At 56.7% G+C, this 15,556-nt stretch overlaps 2 protein-coding genes across 2 annotated transcripts in view; one reads left to right on the plus strand and one right to left on the minus strand.

Moving 5' to 3' along the window:
• The first annotated feature begins 6,986 nt into the window (after positions 1-6,986).
• On the plus strand, positions 6,987-8,781 carry RASD1 (ras related dexamethasone induced 1). Its single transcript, XM_026053844.1, has 2 exons — positions 6,987-7,341; positions 7,592-8,781. The coding sequence occupies exons 1-2, from the start codon at positions 7,056-7,058 to the stop codon at positions 8,140-8,142; spliced, it is 837 nt and encodes a 278-aa protein (XP_025909629.1). The 5' UTR covers positions 6,987-7,055; the 3' UTR covers positions 8,143-8,781.
• Positions 8,782-10,959: 2,178 nt separating this feature from the next.
• Positions 10,960-15,556, minus strand: part of MED9 (mediator complex subunit 9) — a 5,518-nt gene continuing 921 nt past the window's right edge. Inside the window, exons 2-3 of the mRNA XM_026053917.1 lie at positions 15,433-15,545; positions 10,960-11,830 (exon numbers count right to left, since the gene is read on the minus strand). Of these exons, the coding sequence (XP_025909702.1) occupies positions 11,614-11,830; positions 15,433-15,545 (330 nt within the window). The 3' untranslated portion in view covers positions 10,960-11,613. The remainder of the gene's footprint in view (positions 11,831-15,432; positions 15,546-15,556) is intronic.

Below are 15,556 nucleotides of genomic sequence, written 5' to 3' on the forward strand. Positions count from 1 at the left end.
AGAAAGGATAAAGCCCCGGAAGAGGGGAGAAAATGGGAATGGGAATGCTCGCCTGTGTGGGAGCCCCAGCCAGCCTGCTCACCTCCCTCTGCCGTGTCCCCATGGKCTCGTTCCTCTTTTTCCCCATGTCCCGGTGCCCTTGGAGCCCTCGCGGCTCCTTCCCGCGCTCCCACTGTGGCCATTCCCGGGAGGAGCTCGTGCAGCCGCCGTCCCYGGGCAGCAGCATCGAGCCGAGGGCCCGGCCTCCTCGCGCTCCCAGCCTCTCTCCGCRAAGCCGCCGGGTTCCCCCTCACTCGTGCATGGCTGTAGTCCACCCATCCAGAGCTGCTCCTCAAGAATTAAAAGCCTTTGGTTTCTTTTCCGTGGCACCTCCATTGCCTCGGGCCTCGCGGGTGCCGCTGTTGTGATCCTGTTCTGTTACACAAGGATATATTTATTTATTTTTTCCTGCCGTCTCTGTGGCCTTCCCCCTGAAGACTTGGGCTTAATCTTTTATTTTTAGATAAGTTTCCACATCCCCTTTGCAGCTGATGTTTATAGAGGGAGGCCGAGCCGGCCCAGTCCCCATAGCAACCTCCCGGCAGAGGATGCGCTGCATTATGCAATTTATATCAGCGCTGCCAGGCCTGGCTCCAAGGCACCGGTGTAAATAAATGGAGATTTCTTGAGAGGCGAAATCAGGATTTGCACAAGAGCTGTTTGCTTGTCGGGGAGGCATTGCCCTGCCGGGATTGCRGCCAGGGTCCCGTTCGTGCTGTTGCGCTCTCGGTGCGGAGAGCAGCTCAAGCCCTGCTCTGGGCTGGGGGCTTTGCAAATGGGAGAGCAGGTCAACCCCCGCGGTGGGTTAGGGGCTTCGCAGCCCCCTGCAGCTCTTCCTGCTGCTTCCTCGCTCCAAGCCCCCTTTGCTGTCTGTGCTGCTCTGTGCCTGTTTTTACCGGCTCTCCCCGTGACAGCCGGCACGGATTAACAGCTCCCTGCCTTTGGAGAACTGGTTCTATCTGCTGCAAAGCTGTGTTTTGGCATGGCAGAGAAGTCTGTTTTGTTGCTTAAGGCAAAACCACTGAGCGGAGAGGTAGTGTCCAAGCCAGGCAGAAAGGCAGAGCAGCAGGTTCCTTGTGGTATTTAGCAGGGAAAGGTTAATGGACCCTCCCTGACCAGGAATAAGGAAAAAACCTTAATGACCAAACCTAATGTTTCTAAGAATTTGCAGCCCCATGCAGCAACCCCTGGCGGTGCCAGCACCCATGTCCCCACTGTGCAAGGACGTGCAGTATTGGGAATGTGGCCGGACACTTTGGAGCGCATCCCTCCCGTAGACAATTCCATGGGGAATGCTGTCTTCAGCCGGCAGCATCGGGGGGGACTCTGCATCGGGTCGCCCCGGTCGTCCTCGTGCCTTGGCAGCTTGGCTTTGTTTGCAGCCTTGGGACGAGAAACAGAGCATGCAAAGCCGCAGATAACACCCGCCCTCGTGCTCGGGACATTTCTCCAAAACAAACCCTAGTGCAGGAGAATTTAGTTAAATCACAACTTCTCCCTGGCAGGCACGGCCGGGTCGTCGAGTCCATCGCCCTCCCGCGCCGCGGGGCGGCCCCCCATGCGCGCCCGCGGCCGAGATGCTCCGAAAGCTCCAGCTCGGAGCTGATGTGGATTTTTCCATGTTGCCTTTTGCATTCCTCCCTGGTATGGGGTTCCTTCCAGGCCAGGGCTRTTTGGGAGGGAGGATCGCAGGATGAGCCCCAGCACCCGGTGTGGCCGCAGGTAACCCTGCGTGCCCTGTTTGCATTCCTGCCTTGCACAGCAAACAAATATTACTACTGGAGAATAAACACCCGGGTGCTTATCACCCCACCGGAGTTGGCGAGTGGGAATGCTGCAGGAGGATGAGCCATTCCTGACGTTTGTGGTTTGGGAAAACGGGAATACAGAGCTCCCTGCCTTTGTGCAAGGAGAGGGGGGCTTAGCTGTGGTGGACAACAAGGAATAAAGAGACACGGGCAGCGAGGGGATGGATGGAGCGATGGATACAGCTGCCCCAGGGCCTCGGCCGCAGCCYGGCTGCTCCGGGCACCTGGGTCGCCGTTGGGCACGCGATGGGCGAGAAGTTATGAGGCTGTTTTGGCYTGTTTGCATGCTAAAAAAAGCCGCCCTCTGACAGCCCGGAGAGTTCTCCAGCTGCGGCGCGGTCTCTGCTCTCTGGTTTCAAGGAAACGAGAGGAATGTGCTGCTTTTTCCATGTTGCCTTTTTATTTATCTCCGGCAGGGAGCCGTTTACTGGCAGCAGCTCCTTTTGGCTCCGGTGGTGGGCTCAGCACCAGCTCAAACACAGCCTAGCTCCAACCCAGACCCAGTGAGACCCTCAGGTCTGAACCCAKCGGGTGCCTGAGCCCCACAGCAGGATCGGACAGAGCCCGGGGTCTGATGTGGCCCTCATGACCTCCCACCGGCCACACTGGCCCCCAAAAGCCTTTTATTTTGGCCATATCGCCAATATTTACATGGGAACGCGGTGGCAACGCGTCCCTCGGGGTCACCGAGCCCGCCTCTCCCTTGTGCCCTATATTTCAGGTCCCTCGCTGCCCGTCTCAGGTTGCAGGTGACATTTCTGCCTAATCCCAGGGAGGTGCCAGGCTTGGGATGCAAACAGAAGGAGYCGGCGTTGGGATGCAGGATGCGCAAATGCTCCTGGCGCTTGCAGGAGCCACTGCCACTGTCCCGTGCAACCCGGGGACACACGGGCGACCCGCACGGGACCCTCCTTTGTCACTGCAGGTGCCACATGTCAGCGATCCCAGTCACGCTCAGCACATCATTTTGGGTGAGAATAGCCAAGCGGCTGCAAACTGCTCAGGATACGGGGCCTCACCCACCTCAGTTCCCCCAAATTCTGGCTTTAACCAACACCGCGTTCCCCACCGAAGCCTTGGGGATGGGGACAACATCTTGGCTCCTGCAGAGAGCATTTCTCAGGAGGCAGGAGCAGCTCTTGTCCCCGTAGCCCGGCCACAATGCTCCTGCACATGTGTTTGCTCAGCCGGGTGTGGAAATTAGAGGCTCGGAGCCATCGATCAGAGCCCACGCTGCCTCCGTTAGGCGCTTCCAGCCTTGGTCCTGCTGCTGCTTCCAGATCAAGCCTAATTGCTGGGCTCAGGCCCCGCCACGGCAGCAGGGTGGCTCTCTTGGAAAGGCACGAGGTTTTCCTGGGGGCTGCACTGCGCCTGGAGATGCTGTCGCTGCCCCTTGCCGCGGGATGCGAGGATTTGGGGACATTTCTCAGGCTTTCACATTGCCTGTCAAGCAAATCCCGGATGTTGGAAGGAGTCGAATTGCAAGGAAAACTGTTGCAAAAGAAACAGGGGTTGGGGGAGGGAAGCAAATACAAACAAGCCCTGGTCCCCAGTGACAGAGCCGCTCGCCTCTGCATTGAAACTCATCTGGGAAAAATTATATGTTGCAAATTACGTGCTCCTTCTGAAAAGGCTTAAAGGATATTTAATAAAACGAGACATGCTAATAATATAGGGAATGAATAGGAACCCTGGATGCTGCATSTTGAATTCATCAGATGCTTTTCCCCGGGGAGGGGGAGCGAGAGCAGTAGCTAAGCCCTTCCTCCCCTTCTGCTCCTCTTCCTCCGACCCCAGCCTGCGGATCCCAGGGAGCAAGCGGGGCCGTGGGACAGCACGGGCTGGATCTGGGCCTTGGAAAGACGACACGAGCGCGKTGGCAGGAGGAGGTTTCTCCACCAGGTCCCCCCAGCCCAGCTCCCCYGGGAAGGGAACAGGATGGGGACGGAGGGTTGAGGAGCTGGGTCGGGCTCCAGAGTCCTGCGCAGTGCAGCTCTTTGCAAGGAGCTGTCGGGAAAGCATCAGCTCTCAGTGGTTACTTGTGACCAGTGTCTGGAGGAGGGTGCCAGGATGCAGAGCAGGATCCAGTCGCACGGGGCTTTGCTGGGGCTATCTGTGCGCTCACAAACCCCAGGTTGCAGCAGAAACATCCATGCTGGGCACTGCACAGAAGCTAAGTTTTGAGAAGGGCTTAAAGAGCCCTGACAGCAAGACAGCTCGTGCCCATTCCACCCCTCTCCTAGGCCTGCACAAACTCCCTGGGTTCTCCGTGCACATGGCCAGCCCCGGCGCCTGCTCCTCTCTGCTCTTCCATTGCCCTGAGCCAGAAGCTGGAACGCAAAGGCCAGCACGGCCCCAAGGTGAAGCTGCTGCTCGGCTCGGCAGCTTGTTCAGCAAGCGGAGTCGTGCTCTGATGTAATCGTTCTTTCCCGAGTATCCCCTCAGGTTGCCTATTTCTGGCCTCGGCTCTGCAATGCATGCTCAGGCTCTCCGGTACATTTTGCTTCCTACATTTTTGCAGAGGCTGGTATTAGCGTGAGCTCTAAGTCTTTTTTTTTTTCCCCCTCTCTCTACTTGCACAGTTTGTCCAAGCTGGACCCGCGGGAGCTGCATGTTCCGTAGCTGGGATGTTTGTGTGACTTTCGGGGAATTTTCTCAACTCAGCCGCCTCGCTCGCTGCGAGCTATTGTGCATTGTCTTGTGGCAGGGACACCTCTCCGGCACAGGGAAAGGGCAGGAAACGGGGGGCTGAGCTGAGCCGGAGGCGTTCGACACTACAAGCAGCATCTGCAGCTCTCACTGCACCCGGCCATGAGCAAAGAGCCTGAACTGCTCCGCRTCAGCGCAGCGAGCGAATCGCCCCCACAAGCAGCAGGGTCACATTCGGGCAGGCAATACAGCTGCCGTGGGGAGAATGCTGTGATACCTGCCTGGGATTCGGATTTGGGGGATTCAGGGAGTCAGGTCAGAAATAGGAAGTGATTTTTAGCAAGCAGTCAGAAGCGTGGGAGGGCTCTGCCCAGCAGCGAGGTGGTTGCTTCCTCATCAATCAATAGCAGTCGGCTCCCGGCAAACATGTTCCACCAGGAGACAAATTTCTGGAGCATCTTTGGGTAATCGGAGCAAGGGCTCGTCATGCTCCTCTCCCCAGATGCTCTGTGGCCCTGCAAGAAGCTCTGAGATGTGGCAGGTGCTGTGTGATGTAGCCCCCTGTCCCCTGCTGCGGGGTGGCCCCAGCATCCCCAGCAGCGGTGGCATCTCTTCTGCTTGGGGACCCATCGCAGCAGAGCCACATCGTGGGATCTTGGTGGCCAAGGACCTCCTGCGAGGTGGCATGTGCTGCCTCCCCTGCTGCCAAAGAGCCTTTCAGAGGAAGCAAATGGATTTTCCATTTGCTGAAGCTGGCCAACCTAAGAAGCGGCTCTGAGCAGGCTATTTTTACCCATTCCTACCACTATTAATAGTTGTACAGTTGAGAATAAACTCTAATCAAGATATCTGATTTGTCTGGCCCCAGAGGTAAGCACTTCCTATCTCTCCCGTTGTTTTCCACCAACTGCTTCAATTAAATGATCTTTCGGTTATTTTGGGGTGTCTTATAAGCCTTTGTGTCTTATAATGAGCTATTAGACCTCTCGGTTGTCTCACGTGCAGATCAACGAGCACGTGCAACCGCCCCGCTGCCCTTGCTGAAACCCCTCTGGGCGCCCGCAGGCTGCTCAAACCACCGCTCCGCTTCACCCCAGAGGGGCCCTGCAAGCGCTTTACAGCCTCTGGGTGAGCTTAATTTATAGCCCAAGGTGACCCCACCGTCGGGGGGCATTAAGGCAGCATCCTTCCCCCGCGCCCCACCAAGGCATTCCCGGAGCTGCGGCCCCTCGGAGCGCTGCGGGGGAGGGGGTTCCTTGCAAAAGTCCCTGCAAACGGTTCCCGATGGCCGACGTCGCCTTTGCGTTTGCCCCTCCGGCCCCGCCCGTTTCCCGGTGTTGGCCGCTTCGCCCCCGCCCGGACCCCTCGCGCCCCCAGCCCGGGCTGCGCTGCCCGCGCCCGGGCCCTCGCCCGCCCCCCCGCGGCCGGAGCCGGCGCTGCAGCCGCCTTAGGCACGGGGTGAGGATTAGGGTTGGGGTCTGGAGCGGGGCTTAGGGCTATGGGGTTGATTTGGGGATTAGGGCTGGGTTAGCGTTAGGGACCCCGCACTTGATGCTGTTAAATCCTCCCCGTTCCCTCGGAGAAAAGCAGAGATTTTTAAAAAACGCCCTTCTAGGGGCACCCCACAGCCCGCAGGCTGGGCTGCAGAGGGGGTCGCTGCCTGCTGGGACACTGGCTTCTTTCTGCTCCTGTCCCCTGCCCTGTGTATGTGAAATGCATATGTGCAGAGGGTCTTGTACGTGCTTTCCTGCTTTTCGGACCCTAAGTTCTTTTCTCACGGGTAAGGATAGATCTCTTTTGGTGCTCAGCGTGCGGRCACTCGCTTCTGTCCGGGGAGCGAAGCAACGAACCGAACCAAAATCCCGCCGGGACGGGGAGGTAACTCCTGCACCCCGCTCCCTGCCGCCGCGCTGCAAGGGCCACGGCGCCCTGCAAAGGGGTCCTGCCCTCGGGGACCCCCAGTGCAAGAGCCCCGAGTCGCCGCAGCCAGCTGCACAGCTCCGCGTCCCCGAACCGGGCTGCAAACGGACTGCCGCGCACAGCATCGCACCCGCCGCCGTGCAGGGCACCGGGTCCCGGCAAACGGGCCAGCTTGCCCAGCGTGGGGGGGCGATCGGGGCTAGCAAAGGAGCGGCTCGCACAGCCCCGAGTCCCCGCTGCCGGTGTGTAAAGAGGTCGCAAAAGGATGGGGAGCCAGAACCAGKCTGCAAAAGGGCTGCCCTGCACCGGGACCGGGACCCGGCACCGGGAACCGGGCTGCAAAGGGGCCAATTTGCGCAGCGCCGGTACCGGGACCCGGGAGAAGCGGGAGCCGCGGAGCGGAGAGGAGCGGAGMGGAGACCGGGGGTGRGGGGGGGGTGAGGGGCCCCGCCCGCCGCCGCTCCCCCCGGGCCGTGACGCGCCGAGGGGCGGGCGCTGCCGGGCCCATAAAGCGGCGGCGGCGGCAGCGCGGAGCTCAGAGCGGCCGTAGGGGCGAGAGCGCGCGGCAGAGCAGCGGGCAGCACCGCCGTCCTCCTCCTCTTCGTCCCTCGGCGCACGCTGCACCCTCCGCCGGCTTCAATGAAACTGGCAGCGATGATCAAGAAGATGTGTCCGAGCGATGCCGAGCTGAGCATCCCCGCCAAGAACTGCTACCGCATGGTCATCCTGGGCTCCTCCAAGGTGGGCAAGACGGCCATCGTGTCGCGCTTCCTCACGGGGCGCTTCGAGGAGCAGTACACCCCCACCATCGAGGACTTCCACCGCAAGTTCTACAGCATCCGCGGCGAGGTCTACCAGCTCGACATCCTGGACACGTCAGGCAACCACCCCTTCCCGGCCATGCGCCGCCTCTCCATCCTCACAGGTACCTGGCTGGGGAGCGCCAAGGGGAAGGCAGGGGGTTGTGGTTGCCAGATCTCCAGGTTCCTTGGCCAGTTTGGGGGTGTCTTCCCAGCTGTGGGTGGAGGGAGTTGGGATTTTGGGTGTGTGCAGGGTTGGCAACTTCACTCGCTGCATGGGTGGTCAGAAAGACACCACTTAATCCCTCTTCTCCTGGAGGTTCCCGTGCCTGTCCCCTTCCCTGCACTCAACTCACGTCCCCCTTCTGTCCCCAGGCGATGTCTTTATCCTGGTGTTCAGCCTGGACAACCGGGACTCCTTTGAGGAGGTGCAGCGCCTGAAGCAGCAGATCCTGGAGACCAAGTCGTGCCTGAAGAACAAAACCAAGGAGAACATCGAGGTGCCCCTGGTCATCTGYGGCAACAAGGGCGACCGGGACTTTTACCGGGAGGTGGAACCCCGGGAGATCGAGCAGCTGGTGGGAGGGGACCCCAAGCGATGCGCTTACTTCGAGATCTCGGCCAAGAAGAACAGCAGCCTGGACCAGATGTTCCAGGCGCTCTTCGCCATGGCCAAGCTGCCCAGCGAGATGAGCCCGGACCTGCACCGCAAGGTCTCCGTGCAGTACTGCGACATCCTGCACAAGAAGGGGCTCAAGGGCAAGAAGCTGCTCAAGGAAGGGGGCCGGGGGGGCGCAGACGAAGCCTACGGCATCGTGGCTCCCTTCGCCCGGCGGCCCAGCGTCCACAGCGACCTCATGTACATCCGGGAGAAAGCCATCGGCGGCGGGCACGCCAAGGACAAGGAGCGCTGCGTGATCAGCTAGGAGGTGGCCGGCGAGAAGCTCCGTTTCCCCAAGGGACTTGAGCAAGATGGGAGGGGTGGGAAGGCTCTTCCCCAGCCTCCCACCTCCGGAGGGGTTCCCTCCCCGGSGGGAGGTTTGGGAGACGGGGGCAGATTCGGAGGGCAGGAGGGGGGATGTTGCTGCTGGGACATCCCTCCTCTGGAGAAAGAGGGAATTCTGCCCCACGCGGATGCGTGCGGAGGGGACAGAGCTTCTTGTTGCTGCTTTCCCCTCCAAACCATCCGGCCCGAGGCCGGGGCGCTGCCTCGAGCAGGGACCCCGCGTGGCCTCTGGGGGTTCTGTGTTTCGCTCTACTTGAGCAGCTGTGCACGGACTCTGGCTCTGTGTCCTGTGTTCGTCTGCGTCCGCAAAAAGGCACGTGCGGAAGACACTCCTCAAAGTGGCAAAGATGCTGCGGAGTTACAGCCCGGAGGGACCAAAACCTGACTCTTGTTTACATATGTCTTGTCTGATTTGCAAGATTGGGGGGGTTGGGGGTAGTGGGAAGGGTTGGTTTTTTTGTTTTTTAATGAAAATAGGCACTTTATGTGGTTATTGTCTGTCACAGACATGAACAAAGCTCTTCAAGTGTTTCTACCGTGGGTGAAACTTGATGTTTTATTTTTTCTACAAAATAAAAGCTTTTTAAAGTGGTCCTCGTGGCTTCGTCTCGGCCTCCTCGCCCGGCTCCGCGGCGGAGATCAAAGCCCCTTAAGCCGCGTCCCGAGCCCGGCTCTGACTTGGTGCAGGGGCCTCCCAGCCCAGCGCCTGGTTTCATCACCCTCCCGTCCCYTGTGCAAAGGTCTCTGCCTCCCAAAGTCCCCAAATTCTTGCCACACAGGGGCCACGCAAGCTGTTACTCAAGCAGGGCTCGCTGATCCAGAGCTCTTTCCTCACTTCACTGAATAAGCCTGATTTACGATCCCGTCAGCTCTGTGACAGGGCTGGCCACTCGCATGTCGCTCACTGCAGAAACAGAGTGAAATGACATCATTTTATAATAAAGCGTTTATTGTCTTTCGTGCTTCTTTTTTTCGCCCGCCAACTAAATAAACAAACTAATGATGTCAACAGAGACTGATTCATCTGCACCCAGTCCAGGACATTGTTGATACTTTGCAATATGAGTAAAGGAAGTACTTTGCTCGAAAGGTCACTTTTGCATCTGATGGTTTTTAATCTCTTAGCGTAACAGCTTACAGTAATCATTCCTAGAAGTGAAAAGGGGAAAATCCTCAAAAAACAGCTTTTATAGGGTCCAGCTTTTCAGATCTAGCCTGTTGTTTCTCTCAACCCCTCTTCCCCTCCCAAGGCGCAGAAAAAACCTCCATTTAATACGTATAAATGGAGGAAAATTCTACTAAAGCCCCAAAACAGGACTGAGCAAGTGAGAGTGCAAATAAAACCACTTCAGTTTGGCTTGAAACTTGAATTCAAGTCAAGAGAGTTAATTTGCTCCTGTGCTAAAGGCCAGGCACTTTTCTTTGGAAGCCCTTGTTTTCATCCAGCTCCTCAGTGTAAGCCCTGACTTTGCAGGAACAGAGCTTGGCAAGAGAAGGAAACCTCCCTCCCGGCAACCGACAGAAGAATTTATTGAACTGGGACGGGCAATAGCCAGCAGAAAGGTAACTTCGGTCATAAAAAGAGTGTACATTGTGTTTTGTATATCTTTGTGTTCTGTTTTGCTTAGGCAGAACCTTACACATTGGCACCTTCCCAGGGAAATTGCTAGTAGCGCCTGGGGACGAACTTGTCCCCAGGCAACAGGTGAGTTGCAACTATCCCGGCTCTCGCCAAGCAGGATTACTTGTCTTTTGGCTTAAAAGAGGAAAATCTGCCTCAACAGCAGACTTCGCTTCTGTTTTTTTTCTTTTTTGTTTTGTTTTGTTTTGTTTTTTTGAAGGTGCAGATTTTAACTGTCCTTGGATGCCCGTTTTCYGTGGATAGTTTTTCACTAACCAGTTTTTCACTCTTCCACTGCCGCAGTGATTTCCAAGCTAAGGACTACAAACCCACCTGAGTCCAGTCTATGTCTAGCTGCCTTAAATTCCCCRCACAGCTGAGCGCAACTCTCCAGAATGTGTCAGAGATCTGAAAATAGAACATGATCTTAAATCATGAGCCTGGTTTTCTGCATCAGGGGGAAAAYTGCATTGCACTGACCTGCACAGCCCTTCAGTGTAATTCACAGAATTGTACATCCCAGGCGCACAGGAGACACAACCAACGCTGCACACACTCATGCTCAAAACGAGAGATTCAGGGGCCCTTTCCGTCTTGGTAGTCAGCAGGGCTGCTTACCAGGTTGTCATCTGGCAGGGCAGCAGCTTAAGGCTGAGGAGGGCAGAGGGCAGGGAGTCCAGGGTCCCTCTGGACACCGGACAACATTAAAGGACTTTTCCCAAGCCGCTGACGGTCAAACGCTTGCTGATGAGCTCTGTCCATCTGCCAAAAGCCCCTGGAGCTGCTAAGATGTGGAACTGACCTGTACTTGTGTTGAGCTTTGGCCATTTATGGAAAATCTAACAGCTCCCGGCATTCCTTTGATTTTCCTTCCTCTGTTTTAAGAATAAGGTGTCCAGTGGAACAGCCTACCAAGCTGGGACTGTTAAAATTCACTTCGGTCTCCTCAGTCTCTGCTTAGGTCTCCTAAGTCACTCTGCTTCCAAAAAAAGAACGTAAAGACACAGGCTGGGCTCAGCTCTTGTGACATTTCCTCTGTGCTCCCCAGTCCTGCTCTTGCTCAGCCCGTATCCACTCAGTGCAAACACAAAAAAGGGGCAGTCTGGAGTTTCTCGGTCTTTACTCGACTCATGACTCATCTTAGATACAACCATCATTTATTGCCAAAAAATATTTAAAACAAAAAGAGAGAGGAAGAGAGAACTACAAAAGCAACTGAAAGCAATCATTGCTCTTTCAACATGCACAGACTGCAAAGTGTCTCCCGAGACTCAATGCTCTCCYGTTTCCAGGAGCAGGGCCAAACAGCTCTTGCTTCCCCCTTTTGCTCCCTCTGAAGTTTGGCCGTGTTTGTAAGTTTAAGAAAAAAAGAAAATAAAGGCAGAAAAATTGCTGAAAACACCCTCTTTTTTCCTGTTGAAGTTAAGCAGCACATAATTTGCCCCTTCGCATGGAGAAAACATAATGCCTCCCACTTGCTTGAATGAAAAAAAAGGAAAAAAWGAAAGAAAACAGGAGAGAGATGCATGTATAAACACACCCAGTCCTACAGCGGATCAAAGTGAATGTACTGCTGTAATCATCGCATGTGAAGCACACAGTGTTCTCCACAGTCACGTGGCTGTGATCCACACAGGCACAAGTTTGGAGCAATGCGGCAAGAAAAAAAAAGGATAAACCAAAGAAAAGTCAAATTTCTGCCGCCTTCTCTTCCCGTGTTCGGTCAGGAGAGGAAGTAGCTCAGACCCGGAGAGCAGAGTTGCTCCCCTCCTACTCCTTGGGGATCTCAAACATGCAGAGGCTCTTGTACTTCTGCAGCAGTTCGTTTTTGGTGCGGACCTGCTCCCGGAGGTTTTGCAGCTGCTGCTGCTGCTGCTCTGGGCTCACACCGATGCCGGGCATGGAGCTGATCAGCTTCCTCATCTCCTGGAACTTGTTCTTGAGCTCATTCAGCACCTGGTGAACATCCTGGCTGTCCTTGTCCATGCTGCAGAGGGCAGAAARCAGAGGCACTGTTCACTTCTACCCCACTAAGGACACTGTCATTTCCAGTGCGCTCAGAGCTTCAACTGGAATTCACCAGGAATCTTTTGCTCTTGGAATCTCTCTATGCAAACTTAATTTATCTTTCCTAATAAAATGGACACAGACAGATAGACAGAGTGTGTACATACTGGAGCAAACTCATTCCTTGCTGATTTCCAGAATGTGCTCCAGTTACCTTAGTAGCTATCCCACGGTTTAGGCAGCTTTCGAACATTACCATGCAGCAGGCCAAGTTCTCACTGTTTTTGAATGCCCATATCTTGCTCTGAGCTCAGTAATATTACGCAGGTGTTGTGTGGAGATACCTGGGGAAAAAAAGATCCCGGTCTCGCCTGTGACCTACTGCTGCTGTAATACCAGAAAAATCAATGCAGTCAAACAGCTTGACAGCAAAAAATAAAAATTGCTCCCCAAAGTACCAGCGAGTATCCAATACCAGAGTAAACGGCACTTTGGAGCTTTAAAATGACTCTCTGAGGACATATACCTAATAAGAGAGAAGTGACAGCTTATTTTTGAGAGCAGCACAATTGTTTGCCCAGCCAGCTCTGTGGTTTTCAAAGACCAGTGTTGTTGGAGCAGCCTCTGCCCTCAAACCCTCATTAGTATCTGCCTCAGCTCTGTTAACACCAGCAAGAAGTTTTACTGTTTCTACGCAAAAAAAACCCTGAGTCCTTGCTTCCAAGGCGCCTGCTAATAAAGAAAGGGAGATTTTAATGGCCTTTGAAAACTGGGACCCGTTCAACAGGCAGACCTAAAAATAAATCCTGCTTGGTGCGAACAGGGCAGAGAGGTGCTTGACTACGACTTTGGGGAATCATGAYACAGCTGAGAGCAAAACTTTTTAACCAGATGGTCCCCATTGATTTCAAAAGCCTGTTGGAACAAAATATTCATCACTCCCTTCTAAATCGAGCCACAGCTGGTACTATAATGTATCCCCATTATGCAGGCAGCTACGGGCAGGTTGGCAGTGGAAAAATACAGCCATGCACGGCCCCGCTGCTTGCCAGGTGCACGAGGGGTTTTGGAACTGCCTTTAACCCAGCACGGCATCGGGCTGGTTCAAAAAGGGGCAGCCCCCCCAAGTCTTGTTCGCTGAGTCTAGAGAATTTATGTTTCTCACATGGATTGATTTAAAAGAAAAACCTTCTCTTTGTTGTTGCTGGTGGGTTTTTTGTTTGTTTTTAATTACTGGGCTCCTTTCCTGCTGGATCAAGTCATTGAATTGGCTCCCTGTATAAGGACAGGGACAGGCAGGGTCTGCAGCAGCCTGCGATGATGTGGGACTGAATGTAACGTCCAACCTCAGCCTGTGCTCATGGGCAGGGACCTTCCTCACGGAACAGCAGTGCCCAGAGCCCGCACAGGACCCAGCTCTCCGCTACTGGTGTCACTCTGTCACATCCATGTTTGGAACAGGCTGCCCAGAGAGGTTGAGGAGGCTCCTTCTTTGGAGAACTTCCAAACCTACCTGGATGTGACCAGGTTCCCTGTGCTCTGGGTGTCCCTGCTGGAGCAGGAGGTTGGACTGGATGATCTCTAGAGGYCCCTTCCAACCTCAGCCACTCTGGGATTCTGTCCCACRGGAGCTCCTGGTTTACAGCAGCACRGCCTGCAGCTCCTGATGCCGTTTGACTGTACAAGAGCAAGAGCACTAGTGAACCCTGCCTGCAAAAACCTCCCAGGGACCCGCACGGGCGGAAAACAGCGAGCGCCTTTGAACGTAAGCAAATTCACACAATCCCTCCTCGCTCCCAAGCGGAGTCACCTTGGAGATGTGAGGTATCTTGAGGGCTGAGTCAGTGCCAGGAGAGCAGGGCTGGGCTCGGTGACAAGCAGCGGCGCTCGGGGACACGTTTGCCATCTGCCAGGGCCACGAGGCACCGCTTGGCGCCCCTGCAGCTGCCAGCGCCGCCCAGGACGCTACGTGTGGGGACACGGCGGAGGCGGCGGGGGGGACGTGGCCCGGCGAGATGGGTGACAGGATGTCCCCGGGATGTCCACGCACAGGTCACCGCGACCCGCTCGGGGCCACGGATGAGCTCGGGAGGGCTGTGCAGCCGCGCACACGTCCCTGCTCGTGTTCTCTGGTTACGGCCGTGCTTACGCACACGCGGGGCCAAGCTTCACCTTGGTGTCGGTGACGTGGGCCACACGGACGCRGGAGGGCTGAACCGAGGGGCTGCGGATACAGCCAGCACGGCAGGAAAAGCGGGGAGATCGGTGGGTTTGGTGCCGCTCTCTGTGCCTAGACTGGGGAGCCTGGGGAATCCAGGCTTGCCTTGGCACGGCTTGCAAAGGTGGACTTCTCTCCTCTTTCAGACATGCTTCATGCCATGTGAAATATCAGCAGGAAACTCATCCCTGGTGGAAACAAGCAGCCGGCTGTGGTCAGACCCACACGGTGGGGAGATATGCTCCCACCATGAACTCACACATTTCCAAAGGGGTTACTGCCCCAGAAATGTCCCAGGAACTGCCAGGTTCCTGCATCTCTCCGGATCCATTCACCTCTCATCCCAACAAGACTCAAGATCTTGAGTGGGGTGAAAACAATTCATCCTCCCGCACTGTAAAGGCCTCCTCCTTCTTTGCAGCACCCCAGAATCATAGAATCATAGAATCATAGAATGCCGAAGGTTGGAAATAGATGTTATTCCTGCCCTGAGACTGCCTGCTCTCCCCGAGGCTGCTATCAGCCAAAAGTAGAGTAGCTGGGAGCAATAACAGAGCTCGGGCCCAGTGCTCCCTGCTCTGGAGCGCGGAACAGCGGGGCAGCACCGGAACAAGCCGCGCTGMTCCGTGCACTGACGTTTATTGCCGTGACTCAGCGCGGAGCTGCACGTGGAGCTGCGTCAGCTCCCCGGAGCATCCTCCCCAGCGGGGAGAACATGGGGATCGGCAGGAAGRGAAGCGCCGGGGGCTCGGAGCGCATCCCAGGGCACCCAGGAGGCCGGGACTGGAAGCTGGAGCAGGGATAAGGTGTCCAGGGAGCAGGGAAGGGGCCAAGGCCTGGTGCAGGGCTGCTCCGCATGGTGAGGGGCTCGTGGGGACACCAGGCGTGGGGCTCCCTGCAGTGGGACGCCTAGGGACAGGCTCCATGTCCCCAGGGACGGGGCCCAGGGCACCACGCGATGAGGGGCTCAGTGACAGGCCTGGGTTTGGTGTCCCCACAAGGAGGGACCYGGCGACAGACCCGGGCTTGATGCCCCATCACGAGCAGCCCAATGACAGGGCCCGTTCCAGAGCCCCCAGATGAGGAGCCTGGTGACAGSGCCTGGCCCGAGGCCCCCGTGATGCGGGACCCAGTAACAGAGCCCGGTCCGGGGCTGCCACAACGGAGCCCAGGGACAGGGCCCGGCCTGGGGACCCCACCACGAGGGACCTGCTGACAGGCCGGGCCTGGTACCCCTTGAGGAGGGGCGCAGTGACAAGGCCCGGCAGCCCCACGACGAGGGAGCCGGTGCCAGGGCCCGGTGCCAGGCGCCCCCACGACGAGGGAGCCGTCGGCGGGGCCGGTGCCGCGGGGGCCGCCGTTACCATTTGATGATGTCGTGGACGAGCGGCAGGAAGGAGAACTCCTCCTGGGCGGGCGGCGGCGGCGGCGGCAGCGGCGGCTTCTGCTCGGCGGGCGGCTCGGCCGGCGGCGCCTCCTCCACGGGGC

This window comes from Nothoprocta perdicaria, unplaced genomic scaffold (genome assembly GCF_003342845.1).
Source record: "Nothoprocta perdicaria isolate Ctin4 unplaced genomic scaffold, notPer1 scaffold_12, whole genome shotgun sequence".
NCBI classification, from domain to species: Eukaryota; Metazoa; Chordata; class Aves; order Tinamiformes; family Tinamidae; genus Nothoprocta; species Nothoprocta perdicaria.